Source organism: the organism of the source record quoted next, unplaced genomic scaffold (assembly GCF_019419815.1).
Source record: "Pyrus x bretschneideri cultivar Hongxiangsu unplaced genomic scaffold, Pyrus_bretschneideri_v1 Contig31, whole genome shotgun sequence".
NCBI classification, from domain to species: Eukaryota; Viridiplantae; Streptophyta; class Magnoliopsida; order Rosales; family Rosaceae; genus Pyrus; species Pyrus x bretschneideri.
In genome coordinates this window covers 5,116,142-5,140,302 of record NW_025999624.1, presented here as the reverse complement: position 1 = coordinate 5,140,302, position 24,161 = coordinate 5,116,142, and the positions used below count along the sequence as shown (strand labels likewise).

The 24,161-nt window shown below is 38.9% G+C and overlaps 1 protein-coding gene, 1 long non-coding RNA gene and 1 pseudogene across 4 annotated transcripts; 2 read left to right on the top strand and 1 right to left on the bottom strand.

Annotated features, from left to right (window-relative positions):
• The first annotated feature begins 9,868 nt into the window (after nt 1–9,868).
• LOC103962116 lies at nt 9,869–14,505 on the top strand (annotated as a pseudogene).
• On the bottom strand, nt 14,414–20,922 carry LOC103965424 (receptor kinase-like protein Xa21). 3 transcript variants are annotated; one of them, XM_048590281.1, is made up of 7 exons: nt 19,858–20,922; nt 19,343–19,752; nt 18,029–18,526; nt 17,779–17,850; nt 17,137–17,496; nt 15,058–17,040; nt 14,414–14,961 (listed from the first exon to the last, which is right to left on the bottom strand). In XM_048590281.1, the coding sequence occupies exons 2-7, from the start codon at nt 19,623–19,625 to the stop codon at nt 14,663–14,665; spliced, it is 3,495 nt and encodes a 1,164-aa protein (XP_048446238.1). In that variant the 5' UTR covers nt 19,626–19,752; nt 19,858–20,922; the 3' UTR covers nt 14,414–14,662. The 3 variants fall into 3 exon arrangements, with proteins under 3 accessions (XP_048446238.1, XP_048446240.1, XP_048446239.1); XM_048590283.1 differs by lacking the exon at nt 17,137–17,496 and having other exon boundaries at nt 19,858–20,918; XM_048590282.1 differs by lacking the exons at nt 19,343–19,752; nt 19,858–20,922 and adding an exon at nt 18,802–18,962.
• A 1,024-nt stretch (nt 20,923–21,946) lies between these two features.
• On the top strand, nt 21,947–23,412 carry LOC108868303. The gene is made up of 4 exons (XR_001954426.2): nt 21,947–22,056; nt 22,500–22,595; nt 22,720–22,776; nt 23,160–23,412. It is a non-coding gene; the product is annotated as an uncharacterized LOC108868303 (long non-coding RNA).
• The last annotated feature ends 749 nt before the right edge of the window (nt 23,413–24,161 follow it).

The following is a 24,161-nucleotide window of genomic DNA, read 5'->3' as shown; positions in this document are numbered from 1 at the left end:
AATAGTAAACTCCATGTCTCGATCTGGGGGTAAACCAGGTAAATCCTCGGGGAAAACATCAGGAAAGTGTCTGACTACCCTCATATCCTCAACTCGACTAGGAACGGTCTCATCCAACACCACATGAGCTAAGTACCCCTGGCAACCTTTAGACAACAACCTTTTCGCTCGCAAAGCCGAAATAACGCCATGTCTCACCCCACTCTGCTCACCCACAAAAGTAACCACAGGTAGTCCAGGACGATGAAACGTAACTATTTTCCCGTAACAATCAATATTGGCACGATAGAAATGCAACCAATCCGTGCCCAGAATCACATCAAAGTCGACAATATCTAACGGGATAAGATCAGCTGGCATAACAACACCCTCAACTATCACTGGACACCCTGGGTACACCCGATCTACAATACATCTCTCTCCTCTGGGCATAGCGAACTCTAAATCGTACCCTAGAGGTGTGGGGCGAGGTTGCGTCACTTGAGCAAATGTATGAGAAATCACAGAATGTGTAGCACCACAATCAACTAATACTCTAGCAAAATAACCAAGTATATTTAACGTACCCATAATCAAATCTGGATTGTTCTGAGCATCCTGCAGCGAGATATTATGAATACGCCCCTGGGTCTGCTGTCGTCCACCGTGACCTCTGCTCGTCTGACCACCACGACTCTGAGTGCCACACCCCTGACTGGGCTGACCAGACTGCCTCAAAGACCCCGCACTACTCGAAGCAATCTCTCCCTGCTGGAACTGTCCTCCCTGAAACCACTGAGAACCACCTGCTGAAGCTGGAGGATATGGCATATAGCTGCCAGGATACGGAGGATAACCACCCTGAGAATATGGGTCCTGGGGATACTGATAATGTCCTAGGGAATAAGGAACAGCATCACCCTGATAGTGATAGGCACCACCTCGACCTGCCTGTCCATAACTACCCGGGCCCTGAATCTGCTGAATCGGCGCAGGTGGCGGCAAGAAAGTCTGCTGCGGCTTCTGCTGCTGACTCTGGGACAATTCGCAGCCCGATGTCCCATCTGCCCACAAGTAAAATAACCACTGCTGCCACGCCTACACTCACCAAAGTGCCGATTATTACATCTACGGCAAAGTGGGGCCCTACCTCGGCCACCATCACCCTGTCTCTGGCCTCTAGCACCACCAGCAAACCTACCTCCCCGTCCCTGACCAGTGGCGCTGAAACCACCGCTAGAAGAACTCGAACTAGTGTCACCCCTCTTGAAGTTCTGTGTCCTACGAGGCCCGAGTGACACTTGACCTTTACCTTTATCATCTTTCTTCTGATTACCGTTCTTCTCTTCCTCATCACTCTCGCTCGACATGTTTTCAGAGTCCTCAACTCTCAGTAGAACCTCATAAAAATCCTGGTAAGTATCACAGTGAGTAGTGGTCGCCATCGAACGCCATTTCTTCTTAGTGCCTAAGCGAAAACGACAAAGCATCTCCGCCGGATTACCAGCAATCTCAGGATGATAGCGAGACAAATCATTGAACTTCCAATAGTACTCATTCGCTGTCAGCTTCCTTTGTTTCAACTCAGTAAATTCTTGCTTCTTACGATCAATGTACTCAGGGGGCACAAACCTTCTCTTGAATAATTTAATGAAAACATCCCAATCAGTCTTCTCAGCTGGAGTTAAACGACGAAGTTCCTGCTCCCACCAGGCTGCAGACTCCGAACCCAGAAACCACGAGGTCGTCTCTACCCACTTCTCGACAGGAAGATTCCCCTGACTATTCAGAACACGAAAAGTCTTCTCAATATGCTCTAACCATCGCTTTGCACCCTCATGACCTTCATTACCCTCAAACTTATCCAACTTCAAATTATACATAGTATCCAGAGGAGTCCTCTGGGGAGGGCGGATCGCCGACTGAATAGCTGTAGCAATAGCTTCCCCCAGCTGAGCAATATCGGGAAACTAGGCTCAGCAGAGCGACGTGGTTCCCGACGAGGCGGCATAGTTCTGACAGAAGACACCAAAACCATTAAAATACTCACAAAGACACAGGACTGCCAAACCTAGGCTCTGATACCAAACTGACACACCCCGACCGAGGTCAGGGCATGCTGGCCGTCACGTGGAAGTGACGTAGCCAAGTGCACAATGCGGAAGCTAATAAAGTAGTAACGTAAAAGTATGAATAAATAAAAACTAGCATACAAGGTAATAGTAATAAGTGCTAGCGTAAGTGAGACGCTAAGTTCAGAGCCAAAACGCCTAAAGCAGTCCAAAAGGAAAAGATGTGACAATAATACACCCGAAGGTGGCCCTACGCTGGTGATCGTCTGTCAGAAATGCCGGGAAAGCCCTCTGGGGAACCACCAAAATTGCTAGCTAGCTAGAACCTAGAGGGGCGCAAACAAAAGCGTGAGTGAGCAAAAACAAAGCTTTTCTAAAACCATTTTAACAAATAAGTTCTAACCCCTCGCCGTAAAACCTGTATACTTCCTAGAAAATAAACATAGGTACGTATATATATATGCCAATCATGCTCAAGAATATGCCATGTCGGAACCTCAGAATGAAATGCAAGTGCTCAGGTATAAATCACATCAATAACATATAGTCTGGCAGCCGGAGTCACGTAACGTGACCTGTACAGCTGCATCTAGAGCTCAAATCTCAATCTCAATAACTAAACCTGCCCACGAGTCGGAACCACCTAAAGTGGTCTGTACGACAGGCCTGGGTGTAATACATATAAACGCTCTAGTGCTACGATCATGTGAAGGCTGTGCGAATAATCGCGGGTCACCTACGAGTCGGAACCACCTAAAGTGGTCTGTACGACAGGACTGTGCACCTAACTTGGATCCAAGCTGAGCGTGTGGTGCGGGAGGTGAACAACACGTGAAGGACTGTGCCCTACTCTGGGCGGGAGCACTAACACCGGGGGTGCAAGTTATGAGCTCTCTAAGCATCTCGAATCACTACTGAATATAAGCACAAATAACACTTACCTGGCACTTACCTGTGCGTCCACAGCACCCATTATGCATACGTATATATATATATATATATATGACTAATAAAGCAACTAATGATGCATAAGTAACGATAATATAGCACATGGCATATAACTAATAAGTATTTAAATCAATTTCTGGGAAAATATAGGTATATAGGTATATACGGAAAACCAAAAGCCCACTCACTGATAAGTGGAAGGGTCGTAGCCCCCCCTGCCTTGAGTGACCACGCTCGTCCTCGGGATACGTCTCACCTATATGCGAAAATACTATAAAAACATTAATTTTAAAGTACATAACCTTCCCTTCGTAATAACTTCTCATACATTGCTCAAATTGGACAATTGAATATACCAACGTGCTCTACACAACCTCAGGATCACACCCAAATTTTTAGAAAAATTTTCCACCGCCGCACGCGCCCCCACGCGCTGGCCACGCGCAGGCATGTGCCTGGCACGCTGACGGCGTCAACTGACGCCGTAAGGAATATTCCGTCTTCTTCCCGGGCTAACCTCCGGCACCGTTGCTGGCGCCGGAAAACTGGAAAAATTTCAAACGTTGATATCTCGTTCGTTTTTCGTCCAAATTTCATAAAATTACTACCAAATTGAAGCTTAGACCTAGGAGAACACCAATATACCACTTTTAAGGGTTAAGAACCACGAGATCTCACCTGTCCACACAATCCAATTCCGGCCAACTTTGAATACGGTGATCCCGACGTCCAATTCCTTCAAACGAACTACTCCGAGACTCCTTGGGACCTCACCAAGCTACCTACAAGCTTCATTTTCCCTAAAACGTGAGAAATTACGTTTGCATGAATAGTACCCAAATCGGACATCGTCGAATCGACGTGAAAACGATGGAGTTCTCACCTGAAAATGGTACGGTTGGGCTCCCACGAGCCTCAGGAGCTCGAATATGTACTCAGTTCCTTCGATCTGTGGGCGTTTGATGAGCTTTGGGTGTATGTCCGTACGTATGGTGAATGGGAAGGGAGAGAGGACTCGGGACAGAGACAGGGAAAGGGACAGAAGGGCTGTGGTGTGTGGGAAGGTGTGTGTGGCACCAAACATGCCAACAAAACCCCAAAACAAACAATAAACGTAACGAAATCGAACTAGGGGCAAAACTGTCTTTTCACACGTACGTTTTAAAATGTTTTTGGGACGGGCTGTCACATTCGTAACTCCCACAAACTTACCTTCGTAACTCAACTTTGGAGCTTCAATCGAAATGAAGAGGTGTTTCAGCTGTGGGTTGCGTCGTTTCGTAGTGTGGGTTGGGTTCCAGAAAGAAGAAGAAGCAGGGACTCTAGAGAAGAAGAAAAATTAAATTATTATTTTATAATAAAAAAATAATATTTTAATAAAATGGACTAGGCTATTTTTTTAGGGGTGGAGATGCTTTGGCCTATTACTGTTCACTGTGGTATATTACTGTTCACTTGAGCAGATAAATGCGCTGGGTGCTAGCGTAAAGTCTTTAGGGGTGGAACTGCTCTAATGCCAGCTCAAATTGATGTAAGAAAGAAAAACATAATCGATTATGCAATTGAAAAATTGTCATAGTACGCTGTGTACTTTGCCTCCAGCTACCATTTACCCAATTTGTCAGGCAACAAAATTCAACTTTAAAACAAAATATGATTTTTGAGAAAGTAAAAACTCGAAAGTTATTGGACAAAAAGCTCAAAAGCGGAAAACTAAGCAAAAGAATAGGAAAGAAGCCGAAGATAGGAAATGAAATGACGAGAAACCTTAAATGACGATAAGAAGAAAAGCAACCCCTAGAATATAGTCTGCTGATCTTTTAATTCAAGAATGGCATTTTCATTAAGAAAAAGATCGCCTGCTGACAGTCAGATGCAGCTAAGTGCATTGAATACTTGTCCATATCCAATTTTCAGTTTTAGTTTGCTTTTGGTAAAAGTATGACGGGAAAAATAGCACATAAAACTTCACCCGCCAAAAAAAAAAGCACTCGTTAATTTATCTTATAGGAAGCAGTAATGCGATATAGAAAGCTTGATGATTAAACAAAAAAACTCACTGTTGGAATAAACAGCTTTGACTCTGGTCAGCTAGTTTCTGAATAAGTGCTCAGGCAAGCTGTGGCGCTTCAAGTTGAACTATTTGGGACAGTGCAGTCTCCGAACCAACATACGATGTGCTGGTTAGTAAATTAGGGACAATTATGGAGTATAATTGGAAAATTAAACTATGGACAATTAAGAAACTGCTAAGTTCCTTATCATGCAATACATGGCTTGATCATTGTAGGAATGGTACAGTGGTAGGTTGCTCTATCATGCAGATGATATTCTTGCAAAGGCAGCTAACAGTCTGAAGAAATATCTAGAAAATAAGCAAACATCTATTCTATTGGCGGCTAAAATTGGTGGAATATATCGGTGGTACCAGACGATAGCACAGCCTGCTGAACTTACAGCTGGATACTGCAACAGTTGCTCTTAGAGATGGTTATGATCCCGTTGCTTCAATTTTGTCTCGTCATGGAGCAGCTTTGCACGTTTCGTAAGATTCGAGTTTTAAGGTTCTGACTGGAATTTTGTTCATTGTCCAAACTGATAATTAGGGTTTCTTAGACATTCGCTTGATTTCAAATGTATCTATTCTACCAAGTTCACATACTAAATATCTTATTGCAGCTGCTTAGAAATGATGGATGGTGATAACCTGGCATCCTATCTTGGCAGCCCAAAAAGATTACTCCGACAAGTACCGGGCCTCTTGATAAATATTGGAAGAAAAAGGTCACCTAAAGCTAAGGCTTGTATCCACCTTCTGTGCACTGTGCGGCATGACATCAGTGTCCAGGGCATGGCGTCCTCCTTTTTAGCATGTAGGGGTTCTTCTTGTTATCTGTTGCCCTTATTTCAAGGGATTGTATCTAGCTGATTAGGACTAGGAGTAGATTAAGGAGCCATAGGTTTCGGTTCTTTTCCTGTTGTACATATATTCTGTCTAGGTCTCTTGTACCATTATGATTTGTGTGAATATTGAAACTCTCAATTTACAACAATAAATAATGCTTCCTTAGCTTGTTGCCTTGTTGGAACTTATTTTGAACTTACTTAGGTATCTTTTGTATAATTTCTAACCCACCAACAGCCCCACAAAGCCGCCGCCTCCGCAACCCTCTCCTGCTTCTTCTCCGACCACCTCTCCTGCAACTCATCCGGCATCCCCTCTGAGCCCTCCGACTCAGTCGCCGCCTTCGCCTTCTCCCAAGACCTCTCCGCCAACTTCCCCGCTGACCCCAACTCCTTCGGCGGCGACCCCACCCACCGTCTCTCCGGCGTCCCCTCCCACATCGGTTTCTCCAGCGAAAAGCCCATCCAAGAGTGTGTCTCCACCGGCTCAATCACCGTTGCCTCTCCGGCCAAAACTCCAGTGAGCGCTCCTAAGAAAAGTCCAGTCGGTGCTTCGCCAGTTGCAGAGGGTCCTGAGATTGCAACGACCCCTCGTTACCAGTGGGCATTCCTTCGAAGCGGTAGCCCACCGATTCCGGCGCCGGCAAGTCTGTCACCGGATAGTGCTGCCCACGGTCCATCAAGCGATGAATCGTCTGCTTCGGGTTTGAATGCCGGTTGGGTTGTTTTGAGCGGGCTGTCTGTCTGGGTTGCTTTGGCTCTCTATATCAATCCACTTCATTTCCCGTTCTCAAGAAAAGATATACATAATTCTTTATTAATTAGGACTTCATTCTATTTTTTGTTTTTTTGCCCTGTACTATTTACTAATTAATTGGTGTACTTTCTATCATTTTCTATTGAATGGATAAATATTCGTTTATTATCAATATTTATTTACTCCTTAACTTGTTAGGAAATTAATGAAAATGATTTGAAATTTTTGAGTTTTAATGATAAAGATAAAATTAAGGTTAAAATGAATAGTACTAGGATTAACTTTTTTAGTGTAAAAATGTGGTTCTTTATTAAAGTAAACAGTACCGGTAGCTTTTCGTTAAAGTTCTCTAATTTGTTTTGATTTATTATTTTGTTTTCTTGTTTCCTTTTTTTTTTTTTTTTGACTAAAAAGATGATTTTTTTTTTTTTTTTTGTTGAAAAGTTGGAAATTTATTAAAGCGGAATGACAAGGTTTGCATCAACTCTAAGAATACTATAAAAAACAGGCCTATCTCATCCTAAAGAAACTCACCACCATGCTTGGTAGCAAACGAAGCCACCACGTGAGCAGCAAAATAACCTTCTCGGAAGAACGAACCTAAACTTATAAAAATCAAAATGCATAGCTAAAGAATCAATATCAAACATCACCCCTTCTAATATTGCATCCCGTTCCATTTGTCTATTAATTATACGAATCAACAATATTTTGTTTGCTTTGCTTAAGTTCTAGGATGGAATAAATAAATCTAAAGAAAATCAATACATAGTAAGAAATTGAGGGTATAAAAAACATTTTCCTACTTTTCTTGGTGCACTGCAAAAGCTTTTGCAATTACTACAACTAGGGTTCTGACCTATTTAGTCTGGCTTCTTTGATGCAATTATATCTCAAGTTAATCATGTATTTTATGTGAAAAAAGTAATACGTCGACAAACTACAGTGCGTAATTGAATTTGAGGAAGAGCTTGGTGTGATGATCAAAATTTTGGAATGGTTTTCGGTATTCAGGGCCAAATGGCGAATTAGATGGTCCATATCCATATGGATTTTCAGAACAAAAACAACTGAAAAAAGCAGACACAAAAGCAGATTCCTCCCCAAAGAATTTGTCAATTTCATCCTCCTCCTCCTGCAGCTCTTTGCATTTCCATTTCTCCACAAAACCCACTACTTAGTCTCAGTTTCACTCAAGTGTTCCTTCAGTTGCATTTACAAGTTTTCATAGTCTCCGATGTTGTATTTCCGTAAAGCCTAACACATTGGTGAATGCAAGATTAATTAGTTGTCGTTGTGAGTTGAATGTGGTGATATATTGTATGAATAATGGGTGAACTTAACGATACATGTATGCATAGAGACGATTTTCATGTCAAACCGAATGTTTAGGAATAGACGATTGACCAAGTATATATAGAAGTAGTTAGTGTTTGTAGAAAGTGTAAGTTGTACCAAGAAATCAATTTGGAATATCAAAGAGTTCGTTCAACAAAGTCGTTGCGTGGGAGCTCTATGCAGCCCTTGGGATGTTAATCTCCAGAATTTTGTTAATAGGCTGCTTTTGCCCTACTTTTTCTAGTGTTTCCCTTTGCTTTCACATGAATATACAAGTTTCCAACATTTTTGCTAATATTACTTCTCTTTTTGAGTGAATTTTTATTTTCTTGTATGTGTAAGAATATGAACCTCCTAGTCGTATAAACTGGATTTTCCTCTTCATAATCCTCTTCATAATTTGACATTTTTTGTCAGGCAAATTCCGCTGAAATGAGATCAAAACTTGCAAAACTTGGGGTGCCAGCTGTGCTTGCTTATGGTCTGTTTGATGCGGTTGCATATACTGCCTTTCTTGTCCTTGCATTTCTTGGGTACGAGAAAAGTACAAGGAACAATCCAGCAACTCATTATGTAACAAATGCTCAATTTTCTTTTGCACTCTGTTATGAATTTCATTTGGATGGGAATGGTTAGGTGACATTACCTGATACACCAGAAAAGGTCTGGTTTTGGTATAAAAGCTAAATTGCAAAAAGGCATCTGAAAGGTTTCGTTTAGCTACTAAGAAAGTTGGGGAAGGATCAAACGTCTTAGTTTGAGATTACATATACAAGGGTGTTAGATTTACATATGGGTTTACATAATGAGTTGTTGATGACCACATACACGTTGAGAATTTAGCTTTTGTGTGTGTCAAATGAGGAAGTGGTTTTTTTTTTTTTTGTTTTTGGTTACTACGAGTAAGAAGTAACAAAAGAAGGAAATAGATCAAACTTCAAATTTTGCACTTTGCTTGTTCTTATAAGAAGGAAATCGATCAGTTGTTCCAGTTTTATCTTCCAACTCTCTACTTTTCAATTGTATTTTGGTGTCATTCCATTTTAATCTTAGCTCCATTCCCTAACGTCAAACATCTGTACAAGCAAAATGTAGCATAGCAACACCAAGAAAATCATCTACAAGAGTTGATCCAACCCAAGTAGGACGCATGGGGGGTTATTAAAGACAAAGCTACTGAGATCCATATTAAAACTCCGGCAACTGACGAGCAACACAATTCTTCTCCCTGAAAACATGCTTCATGCTTAAGCTCAACTCACATCTAACCAATTAACTCATCAATGTTTTGCATTTGCTCACAATTGTATCAAGTATCAAGAGCATAATAGCTATCAACCAGATTTTGCTAGAACAAAGTAACATCAAACACCTCTGTCAATAAAATCTCCTTGTCCCAAATTGGCAGAGAACTTCACCCTCACCAATCTTGAACTGTCAACATTAAGCTTATATCCAACGAATATTAGGAGGTTCCCAAGCAATGGGAGCAAACTTCCATTAGGTTTATGGGGGAGAACCAACGCAAGCTTTCACCTGGTTCTCGACTTTTTTCATGTTTACTAACAAGCATGGAATCTGAAAGGCTAGTTGATTCGTAACTCAATATTTGAAAAATAAGAGTCAAATCAAAATGTTTATTTTTTATTTGTAGCACATTTGCAAATTTGGTTTAAAATTTAGTTACCTGATATTATCCTAATACAAATATCTTTTGACAAATAAAAAATACATACAAAGATAACTTTTGGGTGGTGGTATCCACACACTCATTTTTACCTTTCACACATCTTTATTATTTCCCGGTTGTCGATCAATTGAAACACTTAAATAACATAAATTAATAAGTGATGGGTGTGAAGTAGAAATTAGTGTGTCAAAAGGCCACAAATCTAAACAGATATCCAAAAATACCACAACACACAAGAGTCACTCAGTACATTTCAGCTGCAAATGAAAATTACAAACATTGGGATTTGCTTCTCTATTGCTGAGAGATTCTTTGTGATCGATGGCAATGGCGGACAATGGCAGTCCTCTGCAAATGCACAACAGCGAGGAGGAGCTTCTTCTGCTTCAGAGAAATCAGTTTCTTCGATAAGCCCGACCGCAGAAACCTCCCCGAAACGTTTCGACCCTTCCGTCTTTAAAAAAGGCCTCTTCACTCGTTGTAGCACATCCCTTGCCGGAAACAATATTCTCAGGTTTATCTCACACAATTACGGTTTTTTTTTTTCGTTTTCTTTTCAGTTGCACAGTCTGTTTGGTTCCCAAGAAAACGCAGGAAAATTTATAAATTTTTTTAGCTTCTGCAGAGTTTACTGAAGTTAATACTTAACTAGGTTCAGTTGGGTTGTTGTTAAATTCAAAACAATGAAATTTAGACACGAATGCTTTTAATCGATTTGACAAGAAGTTTCTGAGCTAGTTTATTGCTTTTGAATGTTCAAATTGGATCGTATAAATGTGTATGTGTGATAATTAGATGATTTGTTGCTTGCAGCATGGATGCACGATAGAATTCGAGGTGCTCGATATTGCCATCTTCCCGAGATAAGAGAATTCCCATATATGTGATGATGCCTATCGATGCCTTCTGCAATGATGGTACGGGGGCGTCCAAGGATTAGGAAGTAAGTTTTATTATGACTTTTTGTTGATGAGGCTATGATGCATTTTCATTCTTAATTTAGTTGTTATACTCTTTTAAATGACGGAGTATGATTAGCTACAAGGTTGCAGCTAACTATTTTGGTCTATTCCCAATTCAAGTTATATAAATGTATGTCTCAAAATGTTTCTAAATTAATTTTTTTAATTTAGTTTCCTTTCAAGTGAGACAGAAACTCCTTATATGTTGCTGGATTTACTGTTGTTTCAGAATCAAGGCCTTACTGTAGCTCTAAAAGCACTTAAGTTGGCAGGTGTCCACGGAATTGCAGTTGAGGTTTGGTGGGGAATCGTAGAGCGTTTCTCTCCTCTTGCATATGATTGTTCTCTATATGAAGAGCTTTTCAAACTGATTTCTGACTCAGGTTAGGTTTTTTGTAGTTGCATGTTGCCTTGTCTTTTCACTCAAATGTTAACTCTTCTTCTAGCAGAAAGGGGGTGTAACTTTTCCACTTTGGATCATAGAGGTTTATCTTCTTTGATATTTTGAAATCCCATTTGAAGTTATTAGTCTGGTACAATGCACATGGATGTATTGGAACGCTTAATTTACCCGGTTATACTTTAAGAAACATAACCCATTTGGATGACTAGAGATAATATCAACGTTTCTTCAGTTTCCTGCTCTGCAACATGCTATGGAACTGTGTTCCCCATTAGCATACTTGATTTTAGCTTTGATGTGCATAAAAAGTTTATCTTTGCAAAGGGATGTGACAAAAAAACGAAAGTTTAGCCTTCATTACGTGCCCATCAGTTTGAATCCTGAATTTAGATAAAGAAGTTGACCTCTTCTGTTTTTTTTCCTCCCAGATTGGTGATCAGAATAAGCATATATATTATCGGGATCAAAATGGATTTTCCAATGATGATTATCTTACACTCGGAGTTGACCATGTTGCTCTCTTTTGCGGCCAGACTGCACTCCAATGTTATGAAGATTTCTTGTCAAGTTTTGCTAAGAAATTTGAATCCTTAATTGGAACTGTGATAGAAGAAATTAGTGTTGGTCTTGGTCCTTCTGGTGAATTTAAGTATGTTACAGTTACACTAGAACTAGAATATGAAGCTAGTCCAATGATTTCTTATGCAACATTGTTACATTGCTCACACAGATATCCTGCACATCCTTGGTAGATGGAAGTTTCCTGGAACCGGTGAATTCCAGTGCTATGACAAGTACATGTATGTTAAAAATCTTTCATTCCTCTTACGGAAATTTGGTTGCTATTGAATTTTTACTATTTACAATCTTCTTCCTTGTAGGATGGGTGACCTAAAGATGGCTGCACGCAAGGAAGGAAAACCTCAGTGGGAAGAGAAGGGACCACAAAAGGCTGGCTGTTACAACAGTCTCCCATCTGAAGTTCCTTTCTTTGGAGAGGGAGAGGAAAGCTTTCTTTCTGATTATGGGTGTTTTTTTCCTTGTATGAAAGCAGCTTGCTTAATTATATCCCAAGAAAAATTTCTGCATAGCTAAAGCCTAGTGTAACTTGCATGACATAATTGCTTTTATCATTCTGTTCATGCACATTTCATCCTCAAACTACCACTTAGAATAAAATGCAAACGCTGAATTGAAGTTGTGTTTCTTTAGCCATGCCACATTTCTGTGTAGGTGCATGTAAACAACATTGGCCTGCAATATATAGTTTCGATCTTTGCTGGAACTTTTCTTATAAATAACTCTATTTGCTTTTAGGGGTTGTACTTGCAGACTGTTCACTACTTAAGTCTTAACTACTCTTATGCAACATGATTAAAAAGTAGATACGTTTTAATGATTTAATATGAAGTCATGACAAGGGAATGTGTTTTTAAGAAACTGCACTAAATTAATGCAATTTGTTTAAGAATGAAAATGCATTGATGCTTGTCTTCTAGAGAAAAAAAAAAAACATCATAGGATGTACTGGTTAGTAAACTAAGGACACTTATGGAGTATAAGTGGAAAATTATATTATATTATGGTTCTTTATCATGCAATACTTGGCATAACATGATTAAACTTATTGGAAAACACTGTGGAGCTTAGGAGATCTGATAGTGGCTTGACTTGTTGTAGGAATGGTATGGTGGTAGGTTGCTCCATCATGCAGATGATATTCTTGCAAAGGCAGCTAACATTCTGAAGAAATATCAAGAAAACAAGCAAACTTCAATTATATTGCCATCTAAAATTGGTGGAATATATTGGTGGTATCAGGCGATAGCACACCCTGCTGAACTTACAGCAGGATACTACAACACCGCTATTAGAGATGGTTATGATCTTGTTGCTTCACTTTTGTCTCGTCATGTAGCTACTTTGTATGTTCTGTAAGATTCTAAGTTTTAAGGTTCTGACTGGAATTTTGTTCATTGTCCAACCTAATAATTAGGGTTTCTTAGACATCCGCTTGATTTCAAATGTATCTTTTCTACCAAGTTCACATACTAAATATCTTATTGCAGCTACCTAGAAATGATGGATAAATATAACCCGGCATCCTGTCTTTGTAGCCCAGAAGGATTTACTCCCAACAGGTACGAGGCCTGTTGATAAATAATGCTTCCTTAGGTTGTTGCTTTGTTGGCACTTATTTTGGACTTACTTTAGATGTTTTTTGCATAATTCAAGCTTTTAAGTTAGGTAGGACTAGACCATGCAGCTGTGCCTGGCACAGGCAGGTTGTGCAGGGTCTCTGGGTTCAACATGGGCTTGGAACGGGCCAATATGAGCTTTTTTAGTATCACAAATATTGGGTACTATTGATCAGCTTTATAGGTTTCTTTTAGTATTTTATAATGCATTATGAGGTAAATCTTTAGTTTTAATTGGGTTGTCTTGCCGATAATAAAGAAGAAACATATGACAAGTTCATCAATAATCATTTTCTGTTTTATTGAAATTTGGAATACAATTATTAATAGAAAACAAATATAGAATTGCATCACTGTACTGTATATCAGGTTCTTACTATTTTGGATTGCCAGGGTCTGTTGATTTGCAACGTTGGGTGGTGGTAGTGGTGGCTTGCTGATGGCTTTCTTCTATAAAATGTTTGGCCTTATGCTTTGTTTATTGTATATTTAAAATATTATACAATTCCAATGTAATCTAACATGATTCGATTTGCACCAGATATGGACTGTTTCAAAGAAAAGGGTACATTTGATCGGGAGAAATACCAATGGAACAATTTGACAGGGTAAATTCATCATTTGTTCAATAACAAAAGAAAATTTCAGGTACCATTTATTTCTGTTAGACATGTATTGGATTTTTGGAAATGTCATATAACTAGAAACACATGGCTTCTGATAGCATTTAATAGTTAACCACTTTTTCTTTTGCCCATTCTGTCTTGTGTATTCACGCGTTTGCTTTTCTCTTGCAATTTGGTTTATGGCAAATACATGCTAACTGTTACCATTCCTAGGCCGAAGCAGTAAGATCGTTTACGTATTTCAGAATGAATGATAAGATCTTTAGGGCTGAAAATGGAGTAACTTCGTTCCTTTTGTTAAAGAGATGAGCACAAATTGGTAAAGCAGACAAAAAACCCAACTTACCAGTAAGTTTATTGAACTACCTGGAGGAGTAGCCTAACTGCCTTCAGCTGGAATAACTTCCTAATATTTTGACTGAAATAACCTTGTGTTCCCATGACAAGCGTTCTTGAGCTGGAAGTGTAAATTTTTTGAAATGGATTTGGTTGGCGGTAGAAACTGAATGCTTTACTACCAAATATGGGAAGAATAATTGGACTTGCAATTTTGGTACTACTGGTCTCATTGCATTGACAAATCCAGGTACGACATATCAATTTTAGGAATATCGTCATATTCTCATATCCGTCACTATGAGAAGATAATGTAGTCTTTGCAGATTGAGAACAACAATAAGACAATGGATCCGAAAATGTAGAGAACAAAAAGAACTAAGATTTCATTCCTCCACAGTCCTTCAAATACTTGGTCTTGATTTTGGTGAGTGTGATTGCGGCATCTTTCATGTTAATCCTCTCTCCCGGCAATAATAAGCAATCCCTTTTGCTAATCTCATAACGGATAATAAGCAATCCCTTTTGCTCACGAAATCACCATTTTCCTCCGCCCCAAGTATATTGGCATCCACAACTTCACCTATTGCAGCATCTGGAAATAATGAATCTGCAATCCATTGCTTTAAATCCATTTCCGCAACAAACATCTCGTCTGTTGGCTTCCGTTTTGTGAATGTCTCCATGAGCACAATACCAAAACTATACACATCCCCTCTAGTCGAAACGCTTCCTTCCATCCCGTACTCTGCAAAATTTGTACGTGAATTTAGTTATACATTATAAAAAGAAAATTATAACTCCTAATAAGGCCAGCATATACAAAATTGAGAAAATACATCACCTGGAGCCATATATCCAACTGTGGCTAGGGTCATGGTTTCTGTCATCGAATCTCCACTGCTGATGAGTCTTGCAATGCCAAAATCAGCAACATGTGCAACCATATCTTCATCTAGTAGTATATTGCTTGGTTTCACATCACAATGAACAATAGGTATCGAGTAACCGTGATGAAGATATTCTAGTGCAAATGCAACATCTTTCATTATGTCTAACCTCTGCAGGATATTCATGGAGCGGTTTGGAGAATACAACCAGTTTTCGAGGCTTCCATTAGGCATCAATTGAAGTATCAGGGCTTTGAAATCAAGTTCATCACAGCAACTTATGATTTTAATAAGATTCCGATGACGGATATTGCTTAGCATTTCACATTCCTTATCAAAACTCTTGAATGCCCCTTCTAGCTGTAAATTGAAAACCTTGATGGCAATATCTATCCCGTCTGAAAGTGTTCCTCTGTATACTGAGCCAAAACCCCCCGTGCCTAGTAAGTTACTCTCATGAAATCCATTTGTTGCCCTTACAAGTTCTAGGCGCGAAACTCTTCTCAGAAGAACTTGATGTAGCGAGGCAGTTTCTCTAACAACTTGGACATTCCTTTTCTTGCATAGTATCAGAATCAATGCAGCGGCCGCTAGGAGTATTATTGGTATGATCCCTGAGATGATATATTTAGCTTTCCTCCAATTCGGCTTAACTTTTGTTCTATTTTTGCACAAGGGAACATGGAGTCGGGAAGCACCGCAGAGTGCACCGTTTGATACAAATGAATCAGCAGAGAAGTTTTTGAAAGGCCCGCCTGTTGGAATTTCTCCTTGGAGTTTGTTGAAAGACAAATTCAAATGCTTGAGATACAAGAGTGCTTCCAATGACTTTGGGATCTCTCCAGATAGATTGTTTTTGGACAAATCCAAGAATTCTAGGCTTAGCAAGGTTTTAAATGAACTGGGAATAGGGCCTTCTAAATAATTGTTTGCCAAGGACAAATTAATCATATTTTGAAGACCACCAATGCTACCGGGAATGTTTCCGGAGAAGTGGTTATTTGATAAATCTATATCCACCACATCTTTCAACCTTCCGATGTCTTCTGAGAGTGGTCCAACTAGAGAATTGGATGACAAGTTTAGGTGCAGTATAGACTTGAGTTCCCACAAGGAAGATGGTATTTTTGAAGTTAGCAAATTGGATTGTAACGATAGATTTCTTAGAGCTACTGACAAAGTACCCAAGCAGGAAGGAATAGAACCAGAAAGCTGATTACGACCCAAACCTAACACGGCTAGGTTTTTTAGTTGACAGAGTTCATACGGGATATGTCCTTGCAGTTCATTATCATACAGAAACAAACCTTGGAGATTTTTTAGCCTCTGTATTGAAGTTGGAATTGCTCCACTCAACTGATTGATTTCCAGGTGTAGTTCTATCAAGCTGCTCAAGTTGGCAATATCAACGGGAATGTTACCCCTGATGTTGGAAATGCTTAAATCAAAATATGTGAGTGGCGTAGAGAGATTCCCACGAAAAGCTGGAATCGTGGTGTTTAATGGATTACCTCCCAAGTCTAATTTTGTCAAATTTCTAAGATTAAACAAGCAAGAGAGAGTAGAAGCATCAATCGTCAAATGATTCCAGAACAAGAAAAGAATCTCGAGGTTTTTCAAGGAACAGAGTGTGATGGGAAGAAACCCGGTAAATGAGTTTGTGTCCATGTCTAGGACCCTGAGCTTGGAAGCATTGGAGAAGTTAGGGAGTGGCCCGGCCACGAGGTTATTGGTGGACATAGAAAGGAATACTAGGTTTGGAACATTAAGACCTATGTTTGCTGGGAGGCCACCTGAGAGCTGATTCAAAGCAAGCGATATTATTCTTATCATGGAGTTATTGAAGAGTTTGGATGGGGTGACGCCATTGAGATTATTAACACTCAGTTGCAAAACCTCTAATTGTGAAAGATCACCAATCTCATCCGGTATTGTACCTGTCATAATTTCAACACGTTTGCATTAACTTTGTAACCTCAGTTTAACTAAAAACTAAAAACGAAATGATTGTAAAATGCCCCTAAATTTATTACCTTCTAAATTATTGTCATCAAGAAAAATCTGGCTTAAGTAGGTCAAATTGCCAAGACTTTTGGGTATGCTTCCACGGAAATTGTTATACACTAATGACAAATAACGAAGATCTTTGCATTGCCAAAGTTTGGAGGGAATATGACCGTCAAACTTGTTTTGACCCAAATTAATTTGTCGAATACTCAAAAGATGCTCACATATATTGTCTGGAAGACTACCACTCATGTTGTTCCAGAATAGAGTCAAAGTAGTCAAAGAAGATATGTTGAGGACAAGCACAAAAGCAGAGCCTTTTAGGGCATTGTACGGCACAAACAACTCCTCCAGCTGACCTAAACTGCCTATCTCGTTCGGAAGTTCTATAAAATCAATCCGTATATATATATTAAAATCATGTATAGACATAGGAGCAGCTTATTAGTAGAAATCCCGTTGTACTGTAGCAAAAGAGGGAGAACATCATAAGGACCATGTACTCACTATATAGGACCTCTTTTTGGCTCCCAAATATGAGGGCCTTACACAGTAAATATACGATCCTACAATAGTCCACATCTCATTTTTCGCTAAAGTGGAACAAGATCCCTGCTAAGAAGGCCATGTATGTATAGATGTAATAAAACCTAAGTCATGTAGTATACCTTCGAACTTGTTGTCGTCAAGGTATATGCCCTTCACCATTGTTAAGTTGCCTATTTCTCTGGGTATGCTACCTGTTAAATATGTGCATGCATTCCAACAAAAAAGAAGGAAAAAATAAAACAAACGAGATGATTGTTATACATCTTATATATAGAGGTTAAAATGAAACAAAGATGTTAAAATATAATGATGAAGCAAGCAACATTAATTTATATTCCTAGGTGGTTGGTAATGGTGGTATGTACGTACCCGATAGTTGGTTCCTCATCAGGTAAATGTTTTCGAGTGCAGATAAGTTGAAGATAGAAGCGGGTATGAAACCAGAGAAGCCATTACCATACAATATGATGGTTTGAAGTTTAGCAAAGGACCCAAACCACGAAGGAATGGTTCCCATAAAGTTATTGTTTCCAAAGTTAATCGCCTTCAACCGGCGCAAACGAGACAGTTCTTGGGGCAGGGGACCATGAAAATTATTATTTTGAAGGCCCAAGTCAACAAGAAATGAGAGGTTGCCAAGATGCGGAGGAATAACTCCGGCAAGACCCATGTACGAGAGATTTAAGGCCGTAACTCTGTGGTGGCGAGCACCGCAGGTAACGCCAACCCAGTTGCAAATGTTGGAATTGGAGGCAGAGGACCAGTTGGCGGTCAAGATGTTTTGAGGGTCACTAGTGATGTGAGCCTTGAGAGCAAGAAGCGCAGACTGATCTGTGCTGAAGTTGGTATGAACTATTGCTAATGCACCTGCAGTTAAGTAATTAGCCATAATCATCATATAGATATAACACAAGCAGTGTATCATCGACAACATTTTTGATAGTAGGAAACGACTTCTCTCCTTAATTGTCTTGGTGTAAATTCGATCGAAAACTAGAACTCGATACATTCACTAGAACTCATTACATTCACATAAATAGGGAAACAAGTTGGTGTTACTAAGACTTGTGAATGACTTAGACTTGCCCGGCTTCTATTTCAAGGTGAGGAGACTTAGATTTTTTAACATATCAAACACACACCATTCATTTTTTTTGCTGATAGTGTAGGTAGGTGAGGAGGAATGGTGACTGCGATGTAAGAGAGATTCAAGGCCACGACTTGAAGGTGGTTTACCAACCCAGTTGAAAATTGCAAGTGAGCAATCAATGGCCGACGAGTTCTGTCCATTTTGTGGGCACAGCTGGAGATGCCCAAATGTGGAATTTTAGTCTTTAGTTCACCATCAAAACAAACACCATAAATTTCAAGATTGATATTTAATGATTACATACATTTTGATTCAAATGCAAATGCGACCAAACACATAACAGTTACATTCTTTTGGATGAAATGTTTTCAACGACGTTTACCTAGTTGAACACTCTTCAGATTCGAAAATCATCTAAACTTGGCTAATCAGTTTTTCTGAACAGAACAAAGCAAAGATGATACACAAACGGTCCAAGAATTAGAGTCTTATGCTTCTAAATTATTAATCACGATTGCATGTACAAATTCATTGCAGCAATAACGAAGAAGGGAAGTAACAACCAGAGGTTGAAAACTAGTTCAGATACGTACATTCACTATCATGCAGACTTGCCATTGAAGACGCTCTGAATATGCAAAGGCTTCTTATATGACTGCAACAAGAGAGAACGTACCACGCTTCGAGATGAAGCAGGCATGCACCTGCAAGCCACGGTGGTAATCGAATTCCAGTGAAAGGGAACAAAACTCCAGCAGCCACCGGAATGCTGAGGATATTGTAGCCCAGGGCCCAGACATAATTCAATTGAATTCGAGACATGGTCTTTCTAGAGAGATCAATGGCTATAACTACACCTTCCAAGTTGCTCTTCATCAGAACTATAAGCAGCTTCTATAGCTATGTCGGTGCCAGCACCAATTGCAATGCCAACATCTCCTGCAACCATAGCTGGAGAGTCATTAATTCCATCTCCCATCATTGCCACCGCCATTCCTTTCATCTGCATCCAAATCCACTTTAACAAGTCAGAAAACACTATGTAAGATAGATAACTCACATATCAAGTCAGAAACAAACTTAATATAGAAAACCAGAACAAAATTACTTGTGGAGCTGGGTAATTGTAATCCACTCACACCACCCCTGTAACTATTATATAATCCTGTAATTCTTTGATTCTATCAGCTTTTCCTAGTGGATCAGTCTCAGCATACAACTTATCAACGCCAACCTCCATCGCACTGGCTGCCGCTGTAGCCCAGTTATCACCAGTAACCATGAGTCTTTGTTTATTGGATATTTATAATATTATACAATTCCAATTACTTTAGTCTAAAGTAGGAAATTCAGTTGTACTGTTCAACTGAACCGTATTTTGGACCGAATTTCACTTTATTTACAAAATTTCCATCCCTATCTGTCGTTCGGATGGAAAATTTCGATTTATTTACGAAATTGCCACCGGTTTGCACAGTGGAAAGGCGCCCATGCGTCAATCATCGTGGATTCTGCTTCGACTACTTTTCCGTTTCCATCCCCTAGTCTTTCCCTCTCTCTCGACTCTCTCTCTCTCTCTGTAACTATCCATCAAAATCTCGCGAGATTCAAGCTGTGCACGAGCGAATCCAAAGGACAAACCTCCGATCTTGAAGTCGACGCACCCCCAGAGGTAAAAATTTCTCAACCTCTCTCTTCAATTTCATATATGTTGTTAGATTATGAAGGAAAATATGAGAACTAACTCAAGCAAATGTTCTGGATGTAAGCCAAAAGATCAATTTAGCTTTTCTTCCCAGTCAATTTAGTGCTTTTTCTATTCTTATTACTTTTAGGAGTTTATTTTTTGAGATATAATATGACTAATAAATTTACTGTTGCCTCTGTCACCTTTGTATGGCTGGCTGGTGTGATTTGGGAGTGTTTTTAGTCATTGGGAGACAGGGGACAAAGGTGTGGGGCAGCAAAGTCAAGTGGGATTAAGAATTTAGGATAGTAGAATTTTTGCTAATTTATGGGATTATAAGTCTTCCTTTATTTTTGTCTTGGTGTGACCAATTGTAACAAAGAATTTTCATTAAATTGTGTAGTGAACCTACTAATTTTCATATATTGTTTGTCTACAGTGTTCTCCATTCTCTTGGACCAAGCATGAAATCCCAAGCACCATATCACCACAAAGCAAGAAAGCTGAAAGCCATAAAAATAAAATAAAATAAAAACCCTTTTTCAAAAGCACTTAACAAAACCTTTCTATGGGTTAATTGTTGTTTCAATTATACCAGATTGAAAACGAGTATGGAACCATTGATCAAGCATACGGGGCTGTCGCCCAAACTTATTAAGGTCATCTCCAACTGAAGGGTCCAGAGTGCCACAGGGTCGAAAATAGCTCGAAAATCGTCTTTAACCGAGGGCTAGGCTAGAGGGCTCGTGAAATCTGAGAGGGTTCCACGGAATCTGAAAGGGCCAAAGGGCTGGAGGGCTGGCCAGAAAAAATGGAAATCATATCGGTTAAAACTGACAGGAATACATTCATATTATTTAGTATAAATGTATTATTGTCGGTAAAACCGACAGGAATGATTTGGATTTGAATTTTTTTTTTTACAGTTTTATTATTATTTTTTATTTACAAAAATTTTCCTATAACTTCAATTTTTCATTTTTTTTTTGAAATTCTATTTTTTTTCCTATAACTTTTATTTTACAAAATTTGTTTCATATTTTTTTTTAAATTCCTTTTTTTTTTTCCTATAACTTATATTTCACAAAATTTGTTTCATTTTATTTTAAATTCTATTTTTTTTCTTATAACTTCTATTTCACAAAATTTGTTTCATATTTTTTTTTAATTTTTTTTTCCTATAACTTCCTAAGTCATTATACAATATTAAATTAAAATAAGTAACATGAAACAACATTAAACAATATGAAACAACATTAAATAACATTAACCAACATAAAAATTATACAACATAAAGAAAAATATTTAACAACATGAAACTTAAACAACATTTAAGTTGTAGTTTTTAAATAATAAATTATGTTTGGCCATATGGCCATCGGTTGAAGACCGTTTTTTGTGACAGGGCTAAAACGAGTCATCTGGCCCTTTGGCCCACGGTTGGAGACGAAAGCAAATATCATCCTGTATTATTCATTAAAATATTAATATCTTGAAAAACCAAAGGCTAAAACTCTGGCGGAGATGGCCTAAGTGGGCAACAAGCACGGCTGTCTTTAGATACAGGGGTGCCCTGGGTCATGTGCCAACGAGACGATGCTCCTGCATCCGTGGTGACTGGTGAGGCTTTTGTAGTCTGTTTTCATTTGTATTGTATTGTATTGACTTTGACCTTTTTGATCAACGTCCAATAACAATAGATTATTTATTTATTTGTTTATTTTAATTGCTTTGCTTCTACTTGCTGTATATTGGCTGATGGGTTGCAGAGTATTTTTTGTTTTGTGACTGGATTTCGCAAACCCTAATTTTAAGTGTTTGGATCATTGCAGATTTGGGTTATTTATTTATTTATTTTAATTGCTTTGCTTCTACTTGCTGTATATTGGCTGATGGGTTGCAGAGTATTTTTTGTTTTGTGACTGGATTTCGCTGTGTCGGATTAGTTTGGTTTGCTATGATCGGTTTTGTTGAGTATTTTTTGTTTTGTTGATACATATTAGGTTTTGTGTTACTAGGTTTTATCACTAATTGTCAATTGGATTTTCTGGTATCAAAAATAGGTGGAGGCATCGACTAATCAGCTGGCTGATCAGCAGATGCCAGTGTATAATCTTGCATCGAAGGTTCTTTGTCGGGTTATCAATGTATTATTGAAGGTTGTGGTGGCTGATCTTATAAAGAAAACTAAGAATTTTAGATTTAATTGTTTAGCTGCTTCTTTTCTACTCAAGTTGTTGGGCTTTGCAAGGGAATAATATGTTTCTTTCTGCTGAATTATAGGCTGAACCAGACACTGATAAATTATTTGCACAACTCACCTTACTTCCCAAATCAAATGTAAGTTGTTAGCTTGAGGATTCTGATTTATTGTGGGCGGGTAAAATTGATTATGGGTTGAGATTCTGTTGGTTTGATGTTCTTATAAATTTGAGCAAGATGAGAATGCAGTGGAGAAGGAAATAACATAGGCACGCGTCCTTAAATGTGAAAAGACTTTGGTTAGGCAAAGCCAAATTAAGGAAGAGAAGAATAGGTAGAGGCTAAAAGATAATCAAGTGGAAATTTTAGGTATAAAATGTGCAGTGAGTCAAGAAATTATACAATGGTGTCCAGCTGCTTTCCACCACGGCCACGTTATGTTACACTCTGCTATTCTTCCTGTCAAAATGGGGAAGGTTTGCATCTATTCAAATAATGACTCCTAAATTTTATCTTTACAGGGAGGTCTGATTAATAGTGACGCTTGAACCCACAAGGGGAATGCTAAATCCACAACGACGTTCAAGACGGACCACTGGTGAATGCCTTAACTTTTCTGCTTAAATGGATTCATCGACTCAATTTTGTCATTAATTTTTGTGTTCGAGTCCATTTTCCTTGATGTTGTTGTATTAGGATTTTAAACTTAGTCGTTCGGGCGTGACACATTTTCAGTGGGAAGTCATAAGCATAATTCATTTTTCTTAAATTAGACTCAAGATTTTTATGTGCATTATTCTTCTGTTTTACGAATTTAATTGGCTAAGCCTTAATGATATCGTTGATGAATCTTCACAAAAGGATTTAATTGCCTAAGCCTTATATGTTCATCCGTTTTACGAATTTAGTTGGCTAAGCCTTATATGTTGTTCATCTTTTGTGAGTATTCATTCTAGGATTCCTCACAAATTTCTGAGAATTTCATTTGATCCAAGCTATGGCCGTTGAAATGTTTGTACCTTTTTTAAATTCAATTTTTTTTGTATTTGCAGAATTGTAAAATTTTGACCACCCGCTCATTGTAATCTCTCTCTCTCTCTCTCTCTCTCTCTCTCCCCCCTGTAGCATTTGGGTTCTCCTGTTTCTCTTTTTGTTGATCTAATTTGTGGTGACGCTGTTTAGTTTGCTTGAATTGGAACGTGGGTTTAAATGAGTTTCCTTTTGTTTGTCAATTCGATTTTGGGAGGATTGGCATGTGGTTGTTCAAGCCTTTACGGCCACTTTGTGTCTGGCAAAGGTAATAATATTACTCTCGTTCTATAAGCTTCCTTTTTTAATACAACAACAACAACATCAACAACAAAGTCTTTTCCCACTAAGTGGGGTTGGCTATATAAATCCTAGAACACCATTGCGCTCGGTTCTATGTTATGTCCTCCGTTAGATCCAAGTACTCTCAAGTCTTTTTTTAGAGTCTCTTCCAAAGTTTACCTAGGTCTTCCTCTACCCCTTTGATACTGGAC

Coding starts and splice junctions, on each gene's coding strand:
- LOC103965424 (XM_048590281.1), bottom strand. CDS start 19,625: ATGAAGAGCAACTTGGAAGGTGTAGTTATAGCCATTGATCTCTCTAGA. Junction 17,497..17,778: donor TGACGACAACAAGTTCGAAG/GTATACTACATG, acceptor TTGATTTTATAG/AACTTCCGAACGAGATAGGC. Junction 14,962..15,057: donor AGTTGGATATATGGCTCCAG/GTGATGTATTTT, acceptor CAAATTTTGCAG/AGTACGGGATGGAAGGAAGC.